This window comes from Charadrius vociferus, unplaced genomic scaffold (genome assembly GCF_000708025.1).
Source record: "Charadrius vociferus isolate BGI_N301 unplaced genomic scaffold, ASM70802v2 scaffold608, whole genome shotgun sequence".
Lineage (NCBI taxonomy): Eukaryota > Metazoa > Chordata > Aves > Charadriiformes > Charadriidae > Charadrius > Charadrius vociferus.
The window spans coordinates 665,388-688,666 of NW_009649605.1; the positions used below are offsets into that span (position 1 = coordinate 665,388).

At 47.4% G+C, this 23,279-nt stretch overlaps 1 protein-coding gene across 1 annotated transcript in view; it reads right to left on the reverse strand.

Annotated features, from left to right (window-relative positions):
- Positions 1 to 1,781: 1,781 nt before the first annotated feature.
- Positions 1,782 to 23,279, reverse strand: part of LOC104291272 (cryptochrome DASH-like) — a 26,109-nt gene continuing 4,611 nt past the window's right edge. Inside the window, exons 2-15 of the mRNA XM_009890481.1 lie at positions 23,244 to 23,279; positions 22,942 to 23,114; positions 21,023 to 21,116; positions 19,636 to 19,766; positions 18,601 to 18,749; positions 18,134 to 18,222; positions 16,000 to 16,073; positions 14,196 to 14,285; positions 12,387 to 12,466; positions 10,999 to 11,058; positions 9,755 to 9,912; positions 4,744 to 4,863; positions 3,531 to 3,733; positions 1,782 to 1,863 (exon numbers count right to left, since the gene is read on the reverse strand). The exon at positions 23,244 to 23,279 is cut by the window's right edge and continues 1 nt beyond it. Coding sequence (XP_009888783.1) covers positions 1,782 to 1,863; positions 3,531 to 3,733; positions 4,744 to 4,863; positions 9,755 to 9,912; positions 10,999 to 11,058; positions 12,387 to 12,466; positions 14,196 to 14,285; positions 16,000 to 16,073; positions 18,134 to 18,222; positions 18,601 to 18,749; positions 19,636 to 19,766; positions 21,023 to 21,116; positions 22,942 to 23,114; positions 23,244 to 23,279 — 1,539 coding nt within the window. The remainder of the gene's footprint in view (positions 1,864 to 3,530; positions 3,734 to 4,743; positions 4,864 to 9,754; positions 9,913 to 10,998; positions 11,059 to 12,386; positions 12,467 to 14,195; positions 14,286 to 15,999; positions 16,074 to 18,133; positions 18,223 to 18,600; positions 18,750 to 19,635; positions 19,767 to 21,022; positions 21,117 to 22,941; positions 23,115 to 23,243) is intronic.

Consider the following 23,279-nt stretch of genomic DNA (forward strand, 5'->3'; position numbering starts at 1 on the left):
AGAGGGCCGCCTTTTCACCTCCCTGTCCGGCGGCTCCGCTCCCTCCCCAAGGGAGCCGGGGCAGCCCCGGGGAGCACCCGCGGTGAGAGTCAGATCTGCCACAGGAGGAACAGTGCTGTCCCCAAAGCTGTTCTCCTCCATTCACACCCAAAAAATAACCACCCCATGATGGCTACGTTCCTGTGCAGCCCCCTAATACAACAAACGGTGGGATTCTTACCATGGCCCTGACACGGCGTGTTTTAAAATCACTTGATTTGTCTCCATTTGGTAGAAAAACTTGGGGTTTTGTGTTCCAAGTCAGTTTTTTTTTCTCAGTCCAGACCTGAACCTGTCTACGCAAGGAAGTGTTCAAACAGATTTAACAGAATTATAGAATCACAGAATGGTTGGGTTGGAAGGGACCTTTCAAGTCCTTTAGTCCAACCCCCCTGCCATGACCAGGGACATCTTCAACCAGACCAAGTTGCTCAGAGCCCCGTCCAACCTGACCTTGAGTGTTCCCAGGGATGGGGCATCTATCACCTCTGTGGGCAACCTGGGCCAGTGTCTCACCACCCTCATAAAATATGTCGTCCTTATATCTAGTCTAAATCTTCCCTCTTTTAGTTTAAAACCATTACACCTTGTCCTGTCGCAACAGGCCCTGCTTAAAAGTCCGTCCCCATCGTTCCTGTAGGCTCCCTTTCGGTACTGAAAGGCCACAATAAGGCAGCATTCTTTATGAAAGCAGCACAAATGGACCTCTCATGGTAATAACTGCGGACCCATGTTCTGTCTACTGAGAGGGGGCTGCTTTTGAGATTGAGGAGTTCAAACCTGGGCTCTCCATCGGGTGGCAGTGCTCCATGACAGTACAAATACGGCTATCTCCAAATTCCCAAACTCTTCCAGCAAGTACAACATTCTGCATAAAACCAAAATGCTTAAAAATGGCTGGGGAACCGTTTTTGACTGGGTTTTGGTGCTGAGTACAAAGTTCTCAGCTATGAACTGAACAGTTTCCAGCTTCCAGGCTGGTACCAAAAGCAACCTGGGTGCTGCAAGGGCTCCAGGGCAGTTTTCAAGAGGAACTCAGGGTTTCTCCAAAGTACTGTAGGAGACACAGTAAAAGAATGTCCCGTGAAGTCTCACTCTGTGGATCTCTGTGGAAATGAGGAAGAGAAAATATTCCAGTAGCAAAACTTTTAATTGTACAATGATTGGTAGTTTTGGAGTTTTAAAACATGAAAAATTAGCATAAGAAAGTTCACAGGAAAGAGTTCTGACCGAACACCCGCCACACAAACCATCTGTCAGAGAGGCAGAAATTTAGCTGTAACAGCCGTAAGCACCAGTGCAAAGCAAGAGGCACTGGAAAAGCAACCACACCTCCTCCAAACAGAAAGGCCATGCCATTTTGGTTAATTAATATTACTTAGACAGTCCCTTTCAACTGCAGGACTCCAGAGTTGAGAGCGATACACTGTCCATGAGAGTGAGACCCTCCGCACTGAAGGGCAGCCACTCCTGGAGAGTGACAGGGGACATGCCTGGGAGCTCACCGCAGCAGCCCAAGTGCCAAAGAGAAGACACAAGATCCCATCACCGCAGTCAGTGCCAGTACACAGTCCACAGCCTCCGAACATCCACGTCCAGCTCGTGTCCCTGGGCACACTGAAGAGGCAGATCCCTAGTTACTTGTATCATCGGCTCAGTTCAAGGAGATGAACCATCATCCTGGCATCTTCAGCAGCGAAAGCTCTCACTGAGCGCCTCTCCAGCATGCACCCAGACAGCCTTCATCGTACATCTTTCTTGCGAGAGAAGTAAAAATCTATCCCTCTGTCTTTGTGCTGCATTGGTGTGTGCGCCGGTCCTCTCCTGCCCCTGGGATGGGGACTTTGTCCCTGCTGCAAATGAAAGGTGAACACTGAGATATTTACTGGTGCTGCAGAGTGAATCTGATCACGAAGCAGCCTCGACATCCAGAAAAATGTGCACGTGGCACTCCTGCTCCCAAGTTTACTAAAAACGTGGGGAGACCCGACAGGCATAGCTCTAGGCTTGGGCTTAGGAAACTAGGATTTCTGGTAAGGTGTGGTATTTTCAAAGGTATTTTGATATTCAGGGTTTTTTTTTGGGGGGGGGGATGAGGGGGGGCTAGGAGAGGAGATTCTTCTCCAGGCCTCAGTAACATTAGGCCAACAGTCCCTCCCAGGATTATTTTAATTTCATGAGCACAATGTGGCAGTGCAGCCCCACAGAGCCCCAGCTGAGCTGGACACTTAACCAATATGCTGCCTGATGGATGCGGTTTTTGGGGTTCAAGTTTTGTTGCTGCCTCAAACCAGTGTCTCACCAAGGGGCTCCTTCACAGGGTCCTTCCTCTGATCTCAAATGCACTCTTAAACAAAAGGGTTAATAATCCCTTCAACAGCATGGCCACTAAACTTCCCACTCATGGCAAAGGAATCCAGCCTGAGAAATTTGGTACTGCAAGTTGGGATTAAAACCCAAAATGGAGACATGCTTCATTCTTCATTGAACATCATATGACAACTAAATTTGAGCCTCCAGAAAGTATCTTTACTCAGGAGGGGGCAGAGAGGATGCGTGGGGGAAGACAAAATGCTGAAAACCCCTTGAAATATGCAACTGTTGGTTACAAATATTTCTCTCTTCCCTTCCAGCTCTACCACCACTGACCACACCCAGACCTACAGAGCACTCTCCTTCCACACCCATCTCCTCCAAGAACAGCAGCCCAGGCAGCAGATGCAAGTATTGACTTGTTGCAGGATCCACATCTTAATCTGTCCCCATTCAAAAGGGGAGATACACCCCAAAAAAAAGTGCAAGGGCCAGTCGCCGTATTTACTGGTCTTGCTGACTCCAGTTTGGATGCACTCAAGTACGGTAGGAGTTCCACCTCATGAACAGAGTGGAAACTGAGCATCAGCCTTGGCTCCCTTCTGTCCATCTGCACTGGGGGGTGGTTAGGCCAGTGGAGGCCTTCAGAGATACCCCATCTCTCCAACTCATATCTGGCACTATGTATATCCAAAACGAAAAAAAACCATGAGTAAGAAGAGCTACCTATAAAATAGTAAACAAAACATGCATGGGTTCATTCTTCAGCCCTGAAGCCAACTGGCCTGGCACAGTTTATGTCCATATGATGTAGGGTGGTTTTGTCAAGACTGTATTTTGTGACAGTCTTTAGTACATGGTACCCTCAAACTGTGCTTGGACAAAGTTCTGGATGGTGCTTGTTGGCCCTGGCAAGAAGATTGCTGGGGAATACACTAACAATGAACAGTCCAGGTGACAAGAGCTGGTACTTGGGCTTGTGCCTCAAACCTGTTTAGTTTAGTAGGACAGCCACAGCTAAATAACCCTGATGGCACAGTCCCGCTGCAGAGCTGGACCACTCTCTGCTGTGAGGGAACGTGACTTTGCATTAAAGATTTTTTTTTTTTCCCCTGAGAAAGAAGAGCAGAATTCACAGCCACTCCTACATGCAAATCAAATGCCTGGAGCCCTCCCACCCCACCCGAACCTTCCCAGTACTCACGGGCCTCTGGTTGATGTGTCGGCTCCACTCTGGGGCTGTCACAAGTGGCTGTGGGTAGGTCTCACCGAGAGTTACTCCCGCCTGGGAGAGAGCAGCACTGCTGAGTGCCCAAGGGGTATGGATATCTGCTCCCTTTATGCCCTGTAGTTCTGGGACCCACAGCCGGACGTAATCCCCCTGCAAACAGAACCAATCCATTCAGTAACAATCTGTAACTGCTTCCCAGCAAAGGTCTTTCTTAACATGAAAGAAAGAAACCCGATTTCCAGGTAACAAAGCTGGTGTACTACAGCATGAACTACCTCTGCCAAGTCTTAGCCCATCCTGTTAAACCCTCTGCTGAGAATTAGTGCCTAAACAGAGAGACACAGATACTGGAGCTCCTCTCCCACGATCACTCTGCAGGCAGCGAGGGGAGACAGAGGGGGTCTTTTTTTGTTCGGTTCCCCTGCCCTATTTAGGACATAGGTGAAGTCACTCCCAAGAAGTCCTTTTTTTTCTTTCCAGTGACTGTGAAGGAAACTAGGGTGACTGGGTCAGTTGCACACCCACCTCTGCGCTTGGCAAGATGAACCCCCCTGCACCGAAACCTCCCATTAACTACTGCTGTGTCCCCTACTAGGACTAATTTTTAATTCCTTTTTAAGTCCTGAGAGGCAACACCACAGTTTGCCATGAAGCTAAGGAACAGGGTGGGAACAGGTAATGCAGCATGTGAACACTGGCTAAGCACGTGGAAAGGGTGATTTAGCTGCTCCCACCACTTACAGAGGATAGCCAGAGGAGTCCCAGGTTTAATCTACTCTCTAGGACCTCCCGAGGTGCTGTGTGAGCAGCTGAGTCTCTCCTGTCACTTCTGAGTTCTCCGAGAAGCTGCTCTGTGCTCAAGGAAATGGCTGTGTGAGATATGGATGGGATGTGGCTGTTAACCGGAAGAAATGGTGATGAAACACTAAATACACAGACCAACGGCAGGGCAGGGAGGGCGTACAGAGCCTCTTTGGGGACAGCAGCAGATTGTAAACGTCAGATCTTCCTGTACAACAAGGAGGAACCTGCCTGACTGTTGGCAAGGAGATCATAGAACCGTTATTGCAGCAGTATCCACACAGCAGATTGATCTCTTCTGTTCCCTGGAACTATCACATACACTTTTCTGCATTGTAAGACAGCCAAACGAGACTTACACTGCCATCGTAATCCAGGCCTTGTTTAATCATGTTAAACTTCCTGTTGTCCCGTGGGTCGTTGCCAATACCAGCGCTGTATAACCAGTTGCCGTAATTGCTACAAACGTCATAATCCACCTTGAGAACAGAGGAAGAAAACAGTAAGAAGAGCTGGGCTGGCCCTTGGTGAACCTTCTCTCCCCATCCACCCCTTATCTCAAGGGGAGAATTCCTTGCATGGGAATCAATCTGGCCACACTGGGGTAGTCAGAGCTCTCCCATGTAGCTACAGCCATCTGGCTCAGAAGAGGACCATGCTTCATGGATGTGTTGTACAGCTGGGATCAGCTTCCCAGGCTACTTCACTTCATGGTCCTTAGGTCAATGAGATAGGTAAAAGTCCAAGCAAAGTCCCTCTCTTTCTCAGTTCTTTCTCTTTCTGTCACCATCTGGCAGACTTCATGAAAACAAGCCCTAGCTTTTGAGTGCTCATATTCCAAGAAACAGTAGCCCAGTACATTTCAAATAGGAAAGAAAATTTTTCCTGACCAGTTACAACAGAGACCACGGACTAACAAAATCATCTATGCAGATCCTATTAGGCAGACTGGAGAAAAGTCTAACTCAGACTGTACAGAGTGACCAAACAGAGTGTATGAAGATGCAATCGATATAAACACTGCAGCTTTTTCCCTGCTATAGACTCAACCTTCATCAGACAATAAGCCTCAACTCACAGGGACTTGGCAGAGAGCTCTCATGACATACTCAGTAGGCTGCACATCGTCAAGTTATTGTACATCTAAACAAATAGAAAGCTCTCAAGGATGCTGATGTAAAATGGAGCAAGGCTCCTGAAACAGGCACAAGTGAGAGCAGAACACGGTCCAGTCTGAGTGCTTTTCAGCTGGGCAGCGTGGCTTAAATCCAACATTAGAAGCTTTCCAGTTGCAGGACGAATTCAAACCTAGGTCAGGAGGGGAGTGGCAGTGATAGCACACAGGGCGTGGGATCTCTGCGCGTTCCTAGCAGAGGTGTTCGCATTGCAAAAGCATAGCGCTGGCAGCTGAGGCAGAGAGTGTGCAAAGACATGTCACTAAGCAGGTTCAGTTCTGATCTCTCCTCACTGCAGCTGCGGCATCAACCATTCCACACAGTGATGTTTCCAAAACCTCAGCCACTCCTTAAAGTGGGGAGCCCAACGCACCCAGACAGCAGAAGGCACAGGGGAACGGGCTCTGCCAAGTTCCATCCCCTTTCTCTGCAAAGCCAACCAAGAGCTGGGGACAGGGTGATCAATAGCCAGCTATGCTCACTATGTACCAGGCTTCCCCTTCTCAGCAGCGCTTCCTGCAGTCGCTGAGATAAGGAGGGGAAGAAAGATGCCATCGGAGGCCTGATTGCGTGATTAACATGCAGGAAAGCGTGTGCGGGAGGTGAGGGCAAATCCAAGGGGGACTGGAGGAGGCAGGCTCATTTCCCCCTCAGCCTTGCCCCTTCCTGGCATTCTCTTCTGTTTGTTTCTCTCCCTTTCCTTGGGGCCTGACCCTATGAATGAAATCATAGCCGAGATATTCTCTGTTCAGGACACCAGAGGTATCCGTCCTTTCCCCTGACTTCAGTGGGTTGCAGAGAGCTTGCCTTCGTCTCCCTACCCGCCTTGAGTGGATGACAAACACCCTCTTCACAGACACGTGCAAACACTCGGTGGGCCTTTGATGGATGTATCAGAGATGGGAAATGCTTTGTGTTCCCTTTTTGGAGGCAAGTGAGACCAGTTTCAGTTCTGTACTGGCCTTTACCACTATATAGCCATATCTCCCCCATCAAACTGATGTCTCCTGTATGTTACTCTGGGCATGCCACCAGATTAAAGTAACAGAGCCGTCTAGCGATATATCAGTGTGACACAAGCGGAAAGAGACAGAATCACAGAATCACAGAATCTTCAGAGTTGGAAGGGACCTCTAGAGATCACCTAGTCCAACTCCCCTGCTAAAGCAGGACTGCCCAGAGCACATTACTCAGTGCTGCATCCAGGCGGGTTTTGAAAATCTCCAGAGAAGGGGACTCCACCACCTCCCTGGGCAGCCTGTGCCACTGCTCTGTCACCCGAACTGTAAAGAAGTTTTTCCGTGTGTTGGAACGGAACTTCCTATGTTCCAACTTGCACCCATTGCCCCTCGTCCTGTCACTGGGAACCACCGAGAAGAGTGTGGCTCCATCCTCCTTCAACCCACCCTTTAGATATTTGTAAGTAGTAATAAGGTCTCCCCTCAGCCTTCTCTTCTCCAGGCTAAAGAGTCCCAGCTCTCTCAGCCTTTCCTCATAAGGGAGATGCTCCAATCCCTCAATCATCTTGGTTGCCCAAGGACAGAAGGATCAGCCTGTGCCACGCCAACCTAGAGTGGTTGCTTACAACCTACAGCATTCAGGGCTTCCCAATCTGAAAGGACTAGTGCAGAGTGCCAAATCTTGCTTCCAGCAAGGCTGGTAACATTCATGCCCACATGAATAAACGCAAGTGACCCAGGGAGCACCTTTCCAGTGTGAGATCGTCCAGGTCTTCCTCACTTGGAGAATAAGACCTGGAATCTTCCAGGGCCCTCTCAGTCTGACTGCAAAATGAACCAAGCTCCTATCTGAGGAAGGCAAGGCTGCCTGCCTGCCAGAGCAAAGCTTCAATTCCTGACTCCCAACTCTTAATCAGCTGGTGACTCTGAGTACAAGGCTTGCCTGTACATGCAGCAAGCTGCCCTCTCCGTGAAATGAAGTTACCTTTCTAACTGCTTTGAAAGCCATAGCTGATAGATGCCGTCAAAAGCCAGATACTACAAAACATTCAAACTGGTCCTAGTGGCTCACTCTGCAGGACAGACAGGCACAGTCGTGTTTGTAAATTTGTGAGAGCTGTACAATTCTTCTGGAGGTTCACTGTGTGTCACATACAATGCACTCAGCCTACAGGAGTGTTATGGTTTGAGAGACATATAACAATTCGTTATCATTTAGACAATCATTCTATCACCCGATGACCGAATCGGGAGAAACAAGGAAACCCATGAGCTGAAGTATAAACAGATTTAATAGAATAAGATTAGATAATTAACATTAAGAGCACTAAAGAACCAATATTGATCCTGACACCAATACAGAATATGCAAAGATTATGCTCAGCCAATACTATCAGTAGGAAGCTGTGCACTTCCAGCAGTGGACAGCAAATGTCGGACACTGTGAGTGCTATGGCTTCAGGAGGAAGGGAAGACCTCAGAAGTCCAACACCTGGGCACGAAGTTCTCAGGATGGTAGCCATCAAGAGAGAGAGAGAGCTTTGCAGCAAACTTTCTAATTTATAGTGAATGTGATGTTGATGGAATTAAATAATTCTGTTGGCCAGCTTGGGTCAAGTGCCCGGGTCTTGCTCCTCCTCATCCCTGCACTTGGCTAACTTGAAAACACTGAGACCTTGAAACCCACACACCATAGCTGGCTGTAAAGTAAATATTTTCACAAATTCAGACACTAGAGTCTTCTAAAAGTGCAGTTTTCCAAGTATTAGAAGAGAAACTAGTCCTGTTTCGCTCAAACCAGGACAAGGAGTTAGACGATCTATACTGAAATGCAGCCCCTGCTTGGCAATTCACTGCTACAAAGCTCAGGGCACGCAGCGTATCAGCTATCTTATACAACCCACTGAAACTGCAAAAGAAGTACACTCAAGGCAAGACTTTCCATCCCAAATTCCAGCCAGGATATGAAGGCTAAAGCCACCACTTTTCCAACACAAGTTCTCTGGTGCCATGCACTGGGGGCTTTCACTCTTATCTGGAAAAGCATCACTGTATGGAGCTACCAACACCACTTTCTGGAGGATCCTGCAGAAGTCCTGCACCACGTTACTGTGCAAGCCCACCACTGCTCACAGCACTGGTGTGAGTCGCAGCAATGGGAAGAGCACCCAGATCTTCCTGTGGATCTCCGCAGCCAAAGCCATGTCAGAGCCCAGCTTCAAGGAAGCTCAAAAACAACAAAAAAAATTACATTCATAAAAAAGGCTCTTTTATTTGCAGATAATGGTGAGGCAACTGGGCTTTCTCTGTATCTCCAGCCATTCTAGCAAGTAGAAAGTTTCCTCATTGCTAACAGCCTCTTGTATCCTACAGACAAGATCTTTAATATGAGGCTGATATCAGTCTTTTTCAGCCTGTACCATTCAGTCTGGTGAAGAACAAATGCAGATTTGTCTGTTCAGCCTCAGTTTTCACCACTCAGCATGGTGCTGCTGACGGTCTCTCCATCAGTATCACCAGAGATAGCAGCAACCAAGCAATGATGCACAGAGCTGTAGAGGCACAGAGCCTGTGCCTCTGAACCGGGGACTGCCAGCCTGTTCAGACCTTCCTAGGGAGAAGCTATGGGGACTGAGGATGTAGGAGCAACCCAGCTATTTAACCATGCTTGCATGGCTGCTCATTGGCACGAGAAACAAATTGGTGCTCCAGTTGGCTGGGAAGCCTGTGACTCACCAGAATGAAGGATGGCTCCGGCTGGGGTGGAGCTCTCTGGAACCTGATCCAGCTATTGTCCATACTCGCCTGTTCTTGACTAGATGAATTCCCTGTCCACAGCGATCAATGCAAAGATGCTGTGCCAAAACTGGCTTCAGTGGCCAGAACACATTTCTTTTTATGTTCTATTTCTGTGCTATCCTCCTCCCCAGCCTCTGGGGTGAGCAAATCAGAGCACTGTTAACATAACTTATGTTTGAAAGTTTTCTCAAGTGTGACAGATGTCTGGCTAAAACCCTACATATAAACTTCCTAGCTGCATCTTGGTTGATGGCCATTTTCTTACGTGAGCTTTGGGAAGTACATACCACGCAAGCAGTATATACATGCACTTATATCAGCCTGAAAATTACTGATCATCTTCTGTATCCTTCCTTACTAGGCGGAACTGTCCTCCTGTCTGTCACTCAGGGCAGGGAGCACAAACAAATCCAGACACAAGAGCAGTTCAGTCTTACCAGCAGGTATTCGAACCATTCTGCCCCCATCCTCCAGTCCAGACCCAGGTCCTTGGTGAGAAAGCTGGCAACATTCTGCCGCCCTCTGTTAGACATGAAGCCTGTCGCAGCCAGCTCTCGCATGTTGGCATCGACAAAAGGAACCCCTGTTTTGCCATCTGCAGAGACAAAAGACAGTGCTGGGATATGATGACATTTTGGGGCACTCATAAACCAACCTGTGTTCACGCATTCACAGCCACCCAAACAGGTAAGACAGTGCCAGTATACAGCAGCAGGGAGAGATTTCAGTGAGGTGTAGCTGGCATGCAGCCGCTAAGATCCACTGGAAACTAAATGGGAAATGATACTGAAAATTAAAATGAGGAGAATATTTGGCAAGAAAAAAAACAAGGTACAGAAGAATCTCAGACTGGAAGAACAATCAGGTGCATAACAGGGAAGATAACAGGGCAAAATAAATACACACACAATAGTGAGATGGGCCAAGAACAGAAAGATTCTTGACAGGGGACTAAGAACAGAGAGGCATGTATTGGACAAGTCCCCAAGGGTTAGCACCTGAAAACTAAAGGCCCTTTTCTATTGTTAAGGAAAAGATTTATTGTACCTTTGTGCAAATGGACACACATGGCATTGATGTGAAGAAAGATATATAAGTGTGTATTTCACTGATTCCAATACTTTAATGTTAGTCCTTCCCAATTTTAATTTGAGATATTATGCTTGTTATTTATGTGACAACAAAGTTATAAAAGCTAAAGAAAAGCAAGCATATTAAAAGGCTGTGGCATAATGAAAGATGTGATTTATTCTAAGGATGCTTTATCCTTCTGACTAAAGCCAACTGGAAGAACAATTCAGCATTGATAAGAAGGGCTGGTCAGCCTCTGTGTGACTAAACAGAAGGGACCAACGGGTCATAATACTTCCACCTGGGCAGGAAAATCCAACTGCGGTGCATCTCATAAAGTGTGTACCAGCCAGACAGAGCCTGGCCATCCACAATAACCTGTGGGCCTGCTCCTGTATGGTGCTCAATCTCAGAAGGGAAGCCGAGTGTCCTGCACTCACATCAAACCCAAGGGGTTGGATTCTTGTTTGGTGGTAATAGTTTAAATGATAGAGTCTGGTCATGCTGACAGTTCCTCTGCGTAAATCTGAGTTAGTGTTAGGGCACATGTTAGCATGCAGACACATGGAAACCAAAAGCACACTTAGCCAAATCTGCAGTTTCTACTGACCTTTCCAACAGTCAAAGAGCTGAAGGTCCTTCTTCCAGGGGACTTCTTTACTTTGAAGACCTACGGAGGAAAAAAAATGAACTGCTAATGATGCGGGCAGTTATTAATAAAACAATGACAGCCAGAGGCACCTTGTTTGACACAAGAGATGAGGATGAAGCCCTCTCAGTGGCATTACGAACAAGCCACATTCCTTCTCCAAAGGTTTAGAGATGATCTGTTTCTCAAGCGTTGCAAAGGGATGTCTCATGCACAAGGAGGATGCTCAAGCTCTAATGGATTTTGATTATTTGTTTTGTTGGTGTTTGCTCTTTTTTTTACTTAAAAATGACTCAGACCTCACAAGTGGCCAGAGATGTGCTCTGGCCCAACACAATATTTTCTTGTTTAATTTTACTCCAGGACAATATTTATGTGCCATCTGTTTCTGTAGCAGATACTGAACCCAGAATTACATAGCAGCCCCCGGTAACGCTTTGGTCCTGCAGTGGGGTAGGAACGGATGAAGGGGATGCCTTTACATATGCAGGAGTCCAGTGGCAATTACAGTCCTTTGTACAGTGGAATGGAGACAGCAGGGACCAGTCAGCTCTAGCTCCACACAGCTAAGTTTAGGTCCACCACTGGCATCCAGCACCATCTGAGATGCTACAGGGCATCCAAAACAGTCACACAGGCCTGGCAGATGTGACCCAGGCCCTGACGGAGACATGCTCCTCTGCAGCCACAGCTGGATGCCAGGCAGACTGCCCTAGGGTATCTAAAACAGTGCTGTATGCTTCAGTGTGGGCAGCTACATCACGTGGAGAACAGCTCACCCAGCACAGGCATCAGCTGTATGTTTTCCTGACTATGTGGACAGATACACATATTTGTTGCTGTACTGAGAGTTCAGACCCCCATTTCAGGTTTAGAAACCTGCACATAAGTGACTGGGTCTGGAGCTGAATCTCACTCTGATCCCTGTGTAGTGCAAGGCAGAAAGAATAGCTGATGTCTTGGGATTCACACTGCTGGGTGAGTTCCTGCTCTGACCCAGATTCTCTGGTGAACGTGGGCAAGCCCGAAGCCTGGATTCTCTCCAAAGGTGGAGTGTCTCCGGAAACAGCATCTTTACTCTTATTGTGCTGCTGTTTCCCACTGATATGTTAATAACACTCCCCATATCTAATCAGATTTGGAGCAAAAGTCTCAGTGTCTATGCCGTATCCAGCACCGTGATGTTCAGGCACTTCTGTGCTAACAGTGTCTGCAGCAACATCCCAGGATGGTGACACAAGCACCATGAGAAGAACATTTGTACAATACAATGCTGACAGCCTCTTCTTTTACTCTCCCCTGTTGTGAGAGTGTACCTTTCCTCTCCAAATACGGTGATCCACACACACCTCTTAATGAGAAAATCCTTTTGCCATACTTCAGGGCCACAAATCGAAAGTAATCCCGCCACAGCAGTTCAAACAGGACCCTAAAACACAAAGTCATGTCTGTATTACATTGTAGGTCAGAGAAAATTACTGAACTAGTATTTTGCTTCCACAGCACCCATCATTAACACCATGAGGTTTATTTACAATGACCCATTTCAGGTAGCTTCCCCTGATACCAGTTCTTGCCCCAAGCCTACTTATCTAGCTTGCACCTGGATGACTACAGTGAAAGCAAATTGCATGAATCACTTGGGAAGATTTCCTTAACTCCAGTGCAGGAGCAGAATTTCAGAAAACCTGTTTCTCATTTGTCCCTACTGGGATGTAATTCTCCAAAGAGTGGGGCCTGATTCAGCACCACACTTCCGCATGAGCAAGCATGTCAGCACATTCCTAAGAGCTTTGCGTTGATTTAAGCAATAACCTTTGTAAGGGACTTAAAGGCATCTTTCAAAACTGGGTTTACAGTGGTAGCTCATGAGATCAGGTGCTAGGCCCGCAGAAAATAGACAGTTTTATACAAAAGCTTTTCTATAAAAAAAACTTCTTATGAAATGATGGCACCTCAGCCTCTGAGACCCGCTTCAGCTCTCTGGCATATTGGAAATATTCTGCTTAGCTGATGTTTATTATTATTTATCACTTTAAAATGCTCAGATCACCATGGCACTCTGGCTGCAGGCAGGCTGGCAGACTATTACACAGGAAAACGTGAGTATGTTCGTTTCTTGAAATCTTTCCTCTTTTAATTGTCTTTGAAAAAAAAAAACCAAACATATATTTCAACAGGCAAAAGGTTGACATTTTATCTGTCATTTGAATTTTAATGAAATTGAGTATTTTGGCTGGAATTGCTGGCAACGTTCTGCCTGTTTTTCACCAACCATTGTGTTGTTTTACATGTTGCAAATGTAACAAACCAACACGAAATCAAAGTTCTACAGTTTGCACAGACTTTCTGGTTTGGGTTTTTTCCCATCCAGGTCTACTGTTAGGTCAGCCTCTAACATGAGCCTGCGTCTCCATAAGAGCTCCCTACCAGGCCCTAATTCACAGTGTACGGGCAGATCAGAGTGCATGAGCAAGTTCAAGGTCAGCCCAGGGATGGATACGCTGATCCCAGCTGTCCCCCACACTCCTTCAGGACAACCTGTAGGCAGGCGAGCAGTCAGCAGGGAGGTGAGGAAGAGCACGGGGGACAAGGTGGGATGCATTAAACTCGCTTCCCCGTCCTTTCCTCCCCTTTGCCATGGTGGTGTGGTCATGGCCAGGCAGCCGAGCAAGCACGGGGCCATGTGCTGGACTGTGGCCAGAGGTTCTTCTCACACCATGTGATTCGTACAAGTCGCACAGTTGCTGAGCCTTTTGGGTGAAACCCTGCTCACATCCTTGGCGTGAGAAACCTTTTGGCTTTCACTTGTAAATCATTCTTCTTCCTTCCCATCTAGCCCATAATAACAATGCAGAGAGTGATGGTGCTGATTTACAGAGATCAGTTTTAAAAATCACAAACCGCTATTTCCCAGCAATGACAACTAGCATTAATAATCTTTACTTATAAAGTATCTAAAGCCTCTGGTTGTCAAAGGCAGACTAATAAATCCATACTGAAACCAAAATGTAATGCAACCCAGAGAAACCAGACAGCAGGCACAGGAAAAATAAACATTAATTAAGAAGAAAGTTAACAAATCACTTTCTCCTGTGTGCGAGATGCCGGTTTCCTTTTCAGAGGAAACAAGCCATGATGACCGCACAGGGACATACCAGTATGTGCTCTGATTTGCCGCTCTCTCTTTTTCATACTTCTGGATCTGCTCATAGATGTATCGAGGTGAAATGCAGCCCAGTGCCAGCCTGAAAGCAGAAGAATGATGTCCTGAACACAATGCAGGACTGACAGCTTCATGTCTGCATGGAGGGAGTAGAGGGGCAGCTTTGTGTCTAGAGCTGTCTGAAAACTTTTGGTTTGCAGTTCTGCCACTGACTTCCTAAACGGCTTTAGTCAAGTTGTATGACTCCTTTGCAACTCTTCAATCTGAGAATCAAAATTCTCCTCTTCCCAGCATATGACTTCCAGGAGTCTCTAACCTACTGAGATAAATCATTTTACCCAAGTTTTACCTAAAAGATTTGCTCAGCTGGTGACCTAGCGCACCCATGACAAACCCAGAAACGGATCTCAAGTGCCAATCTCTGCATCAACTGTCCCAGCTGTTCAACAGCCCTCCTTTTACTACAGATCTATTTATCATGTGCCCAGGGCTCCTTTTCTGGCGGTAACTTAGTGTCTTATTTGAGCAACCACAGAAGGCAAGTGACTTGCTGAAAATCTCAGGCAGGGTAAGAAAACTAGGGAATCAAACCCAGCTCTGGCATTTCAACCCACTGGACTCCTTCTGTTTGTTCCAAATCAGTGCTGTGCAAGACAGGAAAGAGCTTGTTGACTCCAGCGTCATCGCAAAGAGTGATAAGGAATAACTTTTACCCTGATTTTCCTAGAAATGTATTTTACTGTGATTTCCCACTAGGGCTCATGGAAACATTTGATGTTCTGATGAATTTTGGAAAACAGGAAGAAAAGGCCTGAAGAGTTTTTCCTGAATTGTTGACCAGTTTTAACACTTATAAATGGCTGGTATGAGATACGAATGACTGGCTGCAATCTGAACCAGTCTGATTTTGATTATCTGACAGAGGAACACTTTGGGGCAGACAGATCAGGACTGTCTGCTCTGGGCAAATGGCCAGCTTGGAAAAACTTGAGTGGAGGCCGCAAATAAAGAACTTCTGCAGTGCCAGTGGTCCTAGGATCCCAAAGTGCCACCAGGTGGAGCCATCCACTGCAACCATTAGAGGACAGAGCCAGATGAAAATAAGAAATCCTGACCTGTAGCAGCCTCACAAAATTGTTTCATATTGCAATTCTGTTGGGAAAACACTCCAGATGTTCTCAGCATGAGGCTGAACTGGATTCTGCTGCTGCAGTTTCAGTCCAGAATTAACTCTGCCCCTTCCAGCATGAAACATTAAACCCCCTAATTAGAAGTCATCATATTTACCCAAACAAGAGATCCTTTCGCAGTAGGAATAAACAGAAGTGTCTCTTCACCCCACAGAAAAATGGGATGGCTGTGAGGTAAGGTGACTTGCCCCACAGTATTCAGCAAACCAGGACTGGATTGAGTTCTGCTCGACAGCCCTGTCAACACGCTGAAGCTCCGCTTCTCCCCTGGCTGCTCTCAACCACCCCTGATACACAAAACAGCACAAAGCCAACAAGCGGTGTGTCTCTCCAGTGCCCTGTCCACATCACTGCTCCCAGCACACTGGGCTCTTGGCACAGTACAGCTACTCTTTAGCAGTTCCTAATTGCAGGAATGTTCCCAGGGAACCGCTACCTGGAAGCATAATAAAAAGCAGCTCTGAGGCTGCTGTACGCCAACAAAAAAGGCAAAAGGAATCACACCTAGACCTCTACCCACACCCAGTGAGCACTCAGCAGACAGGTAACATCAGTTTGGGATGGGAGCAGAAAAGGAGCTGCCAGTCTCACAACAAAAATCTTTACCATGGTGCAAATTTGGTTGAGTAATCCATTCCCACCAGTCCATTCCGAGTCTCCTTGTAAGATGCAACCAGGTTCTGTGCGAGCAAAGGAACAATAAGTTTTAATACTTTACATGCAACCTACTAAATAGGTTTTCTTTCACGCTGGAGCTAGGGCAATCTGGCAGGGCTGGGCTCCCCCTCATGGCTGCCTGCAAGGATTACAGAGCTGCCAAATTACTGCCTCCACCACACAGGAATTAATCAGGCCAGCAGTTTTCATTATAGCTCTGGGATGCGTGTCACAAGCTATGCTCCCCGCTTCAGCACATTTCTTTCTACAAGCACTGTGAACGTTGCTGTGCAGCTCCCTACCCATATCCGCCTCACTCCGGATCAATAATCCACCTAAAAGCACCAGTGGGACGGGCGGCTGGTTCCCTTGTCCATGTGGCTGCTTGTTTAGGTTTGAGAACCACAGTGTCTGACAGCACCCAACACTCAGCTGCAGGAATACTGATCACTGTTACTTCTGGACCACCTGCATTTACATCAGAGTGCAAATCTTCCATTTTCTGGTCACTCCATGGACAATGCAGGGGACATAGGGAAGCTTGATCTCTCCTTGATCCCCTTACCTGCACAGGTTACCACTGCTAAAGGGCTGTTCTGGCTCACCAGGGAAGACAATATTTACATAACAACAAAAAAAGGAACAGGTTTTCCAGCACTGATTGTATTAATGCTTGACCAAGAGTAGAAACTATGCATTCTTGTACTGGTTTTGGCTGGGAGTTAATTTTCTTTACAGTAGCTTGTGTGGTGCTATGTTTTGGATTTGTGAGGGAAACAGTGTTGATGATAGCACACCAATGTTTTAGTTATTACTAAGCAGTGTTTACACAGCATCTGCTCCTCAGACTGCCCCACCAGCGGGCATCTAGAGCTGTTGTCAAGTGAGCACAAGGAGTTGGGAGGGGACACAGCCGGGACAGCTGACCCCAACTGACCAAAGAGAAGTCCCATACCATACGACATCACACTTGGCCATAAAAGCTGGGGGAAGGAGGAAGGGGGGAATGTTGGGAGTTATGGAATTTGTCTTCCCAAGTAACCGTTACGCATGATGGAGCCCTGCTTTCCTGGAGATGGCTGAACACCTGCCCAGTGATGGGAAGCGGTGAAAGAATTCCTTAATTTGCTTTGCCTGTGCATGCGGCGTTTGCTTTACCTATGAAACTGTCTTTATCTCAACCCAGGATTTTTCTCACTTTTACCCTCCTGAGCCTCTCCCCATCCCAAGCTGGGGGAGAGAGTGAGCAGCAGTGTGGGGCTGAGCTGCCCACTGGGGTTAAACCACGACAATACTCCTCAACAGCATGGGAATGCAGGAACTTCTGTAGCTCGGTTGAAAGGAAAGAATACCATGGGAGCTGGGCCAGTGAGTGCACTGGACACAGCACACTTAACTCATCCCAGATGGAAAGATGCCATCCCCTTTATCCACAAAGCTGCATAGGGTCTGATGCTGTTGGAAATCAGCATATATGTCTTAATGCAGTTCTTCAAAATAGATCAGGAAAAAGTTCAAATATGGTCAGGATGCACAGACAAAATGCAGTCAGCAGCAGCTTCATTCCATCAAAGCAAGGGAGCAAGAAGTAGCTGTAATTACTGGCTGCAAGTTTTCAAACCAGACTACTGGGAACCTCCTACTATTTTTAACTGTGGGCAGCAGCTTGGGTCAGTTGTTCCTCACCCCAATTACAACTGCAGCCCTTCAGGCCACTTTTCACTCCTCCAAAATGGAAGAACTGCATTGCTAATGACATGGGACAGGAGAGTAGAAAGGGAAAATCAAGGTAAAAGGAGCTAAATAAAATTGTCCCAATTCCCAAAAGCTGATGGAAAAAACGACTTAAGAGGGATGGCCACTAAACTAGGTTCCTAAGTATTTGGCTTACATTCCCATTTCCTGGATGACTTTTTGATTTAGTTTGTCTCTCTGAAAAACTGAAATAATGCTAATTCCCTCCTTTGTAAAGTGTTATACAGCCACTAAGGAAATATTATTAGGAAGTGAAATTGCAGCCTCACCCACTTGCACAGCCGTATGTACAAGGGGGAGGATGTAGACAAGGAAATGTATGAGTTACCGTGTCCCAAAAATAATACTGCAGTCTCATTAATGCCTGGGTCTCTCCTCCACTGCAGGGGAAGGCTGTTCGTGGATCAGTCACAGGATCTGCCACAGAAAACACCATCACCTTGTTACCCGCTTTGGAAAGCATCTCAAAAGGTCGGGAGCTTAAAATCTAGAGATGTTCAGCAGTAGGGATCTCTGCTTTGGGGATATAAAAGATTGTGCCCTGGTCTTCCTTTAAAACAAGGGCCACCTTACACGTATTAAAAATTATTGACTAAGAGGATGTTTTCTACCCAGCTGCAGGGCAGCTCCTCCACACAGGGAATTTACCTTCATTTGCTGTATGAGTGAATAGAGGGTTAGTTACAGTTTGAAGGGCAACCACTGCCATTGGGAGGCCTCCATGTTTTGATTCTCAGTAAGAGATATCTCTAAGTAGGATTTCATGGTAGCAACTGCCAAATTAACTTTTCTTACCGTTCTGTCCCAAGTCCTCCATCGTAGGGATACACCCTTCTTCCACCCCTGGAGCCAGAGGCTTTAGCTGCTCTGCCATGCGCAGGGTTGGCCGGACCTTCACCCCAGATTCCACCACTTTTCGGAAATGGGTGTAGACATCGGGCAACCTGCACAGATTACAATGCACTCAGATCTCCACAGGATGGCTACCCTGGACCCTCCACACAGCACCACATAGCTTCGGCAGGTGGAGGGTTAGCTTTCCAGGCTGCACTTTCCTGAGGGCAGAGCACCTGATGCATGTTTGTACAGTGCCTGGCACAATAGAGGTAGACGCCCCTGGGGCTAGCAGCAATCAGGAGTTCAGTCCTTCAGCCAATTTCTTTCTGCTTCTGATGCAAATCGTGCCTTTTCAATTGAAGGTGTGTCCTGATGGGGCAATCCAGGAGGGTCAGATTTATCTCACCTAACTTCTGATTATCCACAAGGCTGACCTCAGTGTAAAAATTTGCAACATCCTGCTGCCTTTTCAGTCAATGGAGAGAAAAAGACATTTTTATGGCCTGACTCTTCTGCCATATTTTATACATTTTCTAAAGAATACCATGAATCACTCAACTCCATCAACTACACCTCAAGTGACTATTGAGGGAGCCATGAAGAGTCCACACACAAAGGGCTCCTGTCACGGGCATTTAACCAGATGGGGTAATGGAGCAATCCAGTCCAATGTCACAAGGACTCTGGGCACTGCAGAGTGAGTATCCAAACTGTGCTGGTGGAAGGGCAAAGAGAAATCAGTCCCTCGATAAATGGTCAAACAAACCCCTCGGCTTTATGCATACTGAAGCATAAATCCTACTGGGACAGAGGGATGAATGTGCCCCCTCCCCTTGATGTGTATGAGCATGACAGCACTGTTCCATAAATGCAGATGGGCTAATGGGTCCCTTCCCTGTGGGACTGAATGACCAAGATCCCTCCTGAGCAGTTCAATGGAGTGAGAAACAAATGGAACACTGGAGGAGTGAGTGATACCATGGAGCAGCCCACCTGGCAATAGGCCTGAAGGGAAGATCGTCCCGATGATACAGCGTGGATGCCCAGAATGTCTGGATCTTCACCCCGTGCTGACTGCACACCTGGCACAGCCCCTTCTCCACATCCAGCTCCTCCTGTGTGGCCTAGGAAGAACAAAACGCAGTGAGGCCATGGCTGCATGGCCTCAGCTCCACATGCACAGACCCTGGTCCCTGGTCTTGCCCTCCTCCCTCATCTCCACATTTAGCTTCATCCCTTTAGAGAGAGGTGCACACAGTCTCTAAGTATTTATTCCCTTCTGCCAAACCCTACAATCGTTTTCACTCTCCATTAGTAGTGCCAATGCCAGAATAAGGAACTCCTTGATGTAGGACATTGCAGATCTTTTAAGTTTGCATGGACTGGAAAGGTGGCTGGACAAGTACATCTAAAAGAAACCCACTGAGGATTATGGAATATCAGGATAGCATTGCTGTTTCAGAAAGTCCTTGAGCCACAGATTCTTGGAGGCTGGGAAAGTATTCAGGGGACTTATCTTTACAGATTTGTCCTGCTCCTGAGGTCTTCCCTGGGTATCCGTTATTGGTCACTGTCAGGAAAAAGGCTACAGAGTTAGATAAGGCCTTTTGGCTCATTCTCTGTAGTTGTTCTTAGTGCTCCATGGATTAAGGCACTATGGGATGTGTGGGTTGGCAAATTCCAAGGGTCTTAGGCATGACAGCAGGAATACCTGTAGTGCAGGTCATGGTGTGATTACTGCATTAGACAGCTCTGACATCCAGGCTCTGCTAATACTGATTGCATCTATGTATATACATACATATGTGTGTGTGTACACAAAGCCTCCAGGTCCAGTGGTTTGGATCCAGAGCCCCCCATTGAATTCAGCAGGCTCTGGACCAAACCACTTAGTTAACTCAGTGAAGACAGGTCAGTGACACACCAACCCCGTCAGCAGTCCAGGACCAGACTTGTGTTTTGTTCTTCAACACACTGGTGGGCTGTCAACTCACCATGGGCCTTTTCTATACTCGATACAATATGCCCCCTGGCAGCTAGCTCTCTGTGCAAGGAAGGTGCCAGGAAAAGGCAGCTTGATGCAAACAGGAGGAGAAATGGACTCAGCTGACCTAAAATGTCAGTTGCCAGAAACTCCTCTTCTGAAGACACAGCACTTGCAAGTGATCAGTCACAAATAGCTGCTGTCATCCAGCAAGGACTCCCACCCAGACACCTACACCACCCCCATCCCAGGAGCTAGCCAGGTTCCCCAAGGTTAACAATCCCACAGAGAAGAAAGGCTCTGAACACACAGGATCTGCATCACCATTTGGTTGTGGAAGAAACCTCCGCAATCTAATTTTGTCTTTTAACAGTGTCACTCAAATATTTCCCTTACCTCTTCATGGAAAGCCACAGCACTGACAGAGCCCAACTGAGTAATCAGATCACAGACCACATCTTCCGGCTTCCCCTTCCTCACCACCAGGGTACTACAAGCACAAAATATTGGCCTGAATTAGGTTTGATGTTGTTGTTATTTATGTGTACAGGAGGCCCTAGTTCTGGCCCAGGCACCCATGTACTAGCTCTCTACAGGGCACGGACAGCATGTGGAGGCAGACAGACAGGATCTGACAAGCCTACATTTTTTAGGACCCACTGAACAGTCTGTAAGCCTCTGGGGCTCAGTGTGTGTCAAACACATTCCTACCACCCTGGATGACTTAGAAAGGATGACTGGGCAGAAAGCCAGGCTGTTACCTAAAGTAAATCTGTCAGATCTGTTCATCCTCACACACTGAGGCTGAGATTCAAGAACTGATTGCTCTTTCAATCCCCTTCACAGGTAGCGGTGGCCTGTGGGCAGACCTCTCTCCACTTTCATGTGGGAGTGTTCAGAGGAATTTTTTCCTCTGAATGATCCGTGTTTGTAACAGAGTCAACAAAACTTCCCTCCCACCTTGAAACCTCACCAACTGCCCAGCTGTGTAGCTGGGGCTCCAGACCAAGAGAGAAGCTGTGGTGAGAAAGTTGGTCAGAGGTGTATGCAGAGTTCTGTGAGGAGCCTCATATGTGACTCTGTCCCTTTACCTGTCTCTCTCTCTCTCTCTCTCACACACACACACGCTACTGCGTCATCTAACAGAAGCTTGTGCTGGAGAAGAATTTCTTGAACGGGTAACATTGATTTTTCCAGAATAATTAAAAGCGTAACTGAAAAGTGTCTTCAAAGATAGTCTGGGTCTGAAATGGGCAGGAGCAAGGGGTGCTGCTGAGAGAGCTGTTCCCCTTACTTCCCACAGAAAAGCAGAGACCGAGCTGCCCACTGGGAACACCACAGGTTGGACGTGGAGTTTTTTGTCTACCACTGCATTTAGAAGATACTTCATGGTTGTGGAAATGGAGCCTAGGTCTTAGTGTGGCTATTCACAACCGCACATCTCTCACTGCAGAAGACCTATCTCTTACCAGCCACTGACAACAGCACAGCAGCATCCAAGCAGCTCTGAATCTGTTCACTGGAAGGTGTGGGTGCAGATACCCACTGATCAGTTCTTTCAGTCTCCTATAACATTCACCGTCTGCACTGCCCACGGCACACTGCAAACTCAGCCATTCCTCTTGCCTCTACTACCACTGTTATTCTGCTCTGGGAGAAGACAGGCTGGCTGATGCATCTTCTGCTAAGCAACGCCAGGTGTTATCTGGTAATGGGATTCTTCAGCACGTAGACCTTCAGGCCCTGGTCTACCCCAGTTATGATTTCTAAAGGCATAATGAAGGAGGAATTTCTGAAGACCCCCTTCCCACAGTGTAGTTTACCAAAGACATTGGGTTTAGCAGGAGAGGGCAGGAGCAACTTAACTCTCCAGTCTCACAAGCCGGGATCCATGTTGGTCTGCCTGAAGCCGACTCCTAGGGCAAACTCGCTAGGGACAAGGAAGGACATGTGCCACAGTGGCTAGTGTCACTGCCTGCATCTCAGAAAACTGTTCATGTCTCCAGTCATCAGGACTCTGGGCAAAGAGCTCAAGGCTGACACTCATCTGTGGTACCTGAGTTCAAGAAAGCAAAAACCCACATGGCACGCAGCCTGGATGGCTCTTCGCTCCCTTGCAGATGCCACAGTAGGTCATCTGAATAAGGGTTATGTATGGGACCTTACTGTATCTAACAGAAGAGCTGTGGCTCTCCCATGAGTCATCATCAGAGCCCAGAGTATCTGCACGATTTCATTCACAGCACAAATAGGTGTTGAAAAAGAGAAAGAAAACACAAACAGACGTGTTATTTGCACCATGCTTTCTCAACTACCTTCCTTTTTTCTTGAGCGTTTCCCTCAGATCCTTCACGCTTTCCAACAAAAACCTGAGCCGATGGGGCCCTGTCTTAGGGAAGCCGTAGAGGTGGGTCCCCAGGTAGTGCCGTGGGTCGAAGCAGTAGAGGGGAATAACGAAATCTGCGTTGCTCTGAGCCCAGTGGAGCACCTGGAAGCACAGAGAGGGCCATGGCAGCTCTCGGGGGGGGGCAGGATGCAGCGCGCACCTCTCCCCAGCCCACCCAAGAGCGGGTTTATTTCTAAAGAAATACCCGGGGGGCGGCCGGCCGGGCCCTACCTGGTTATCGTGGGCGCGCAGGCCGCAGCGCAGCAG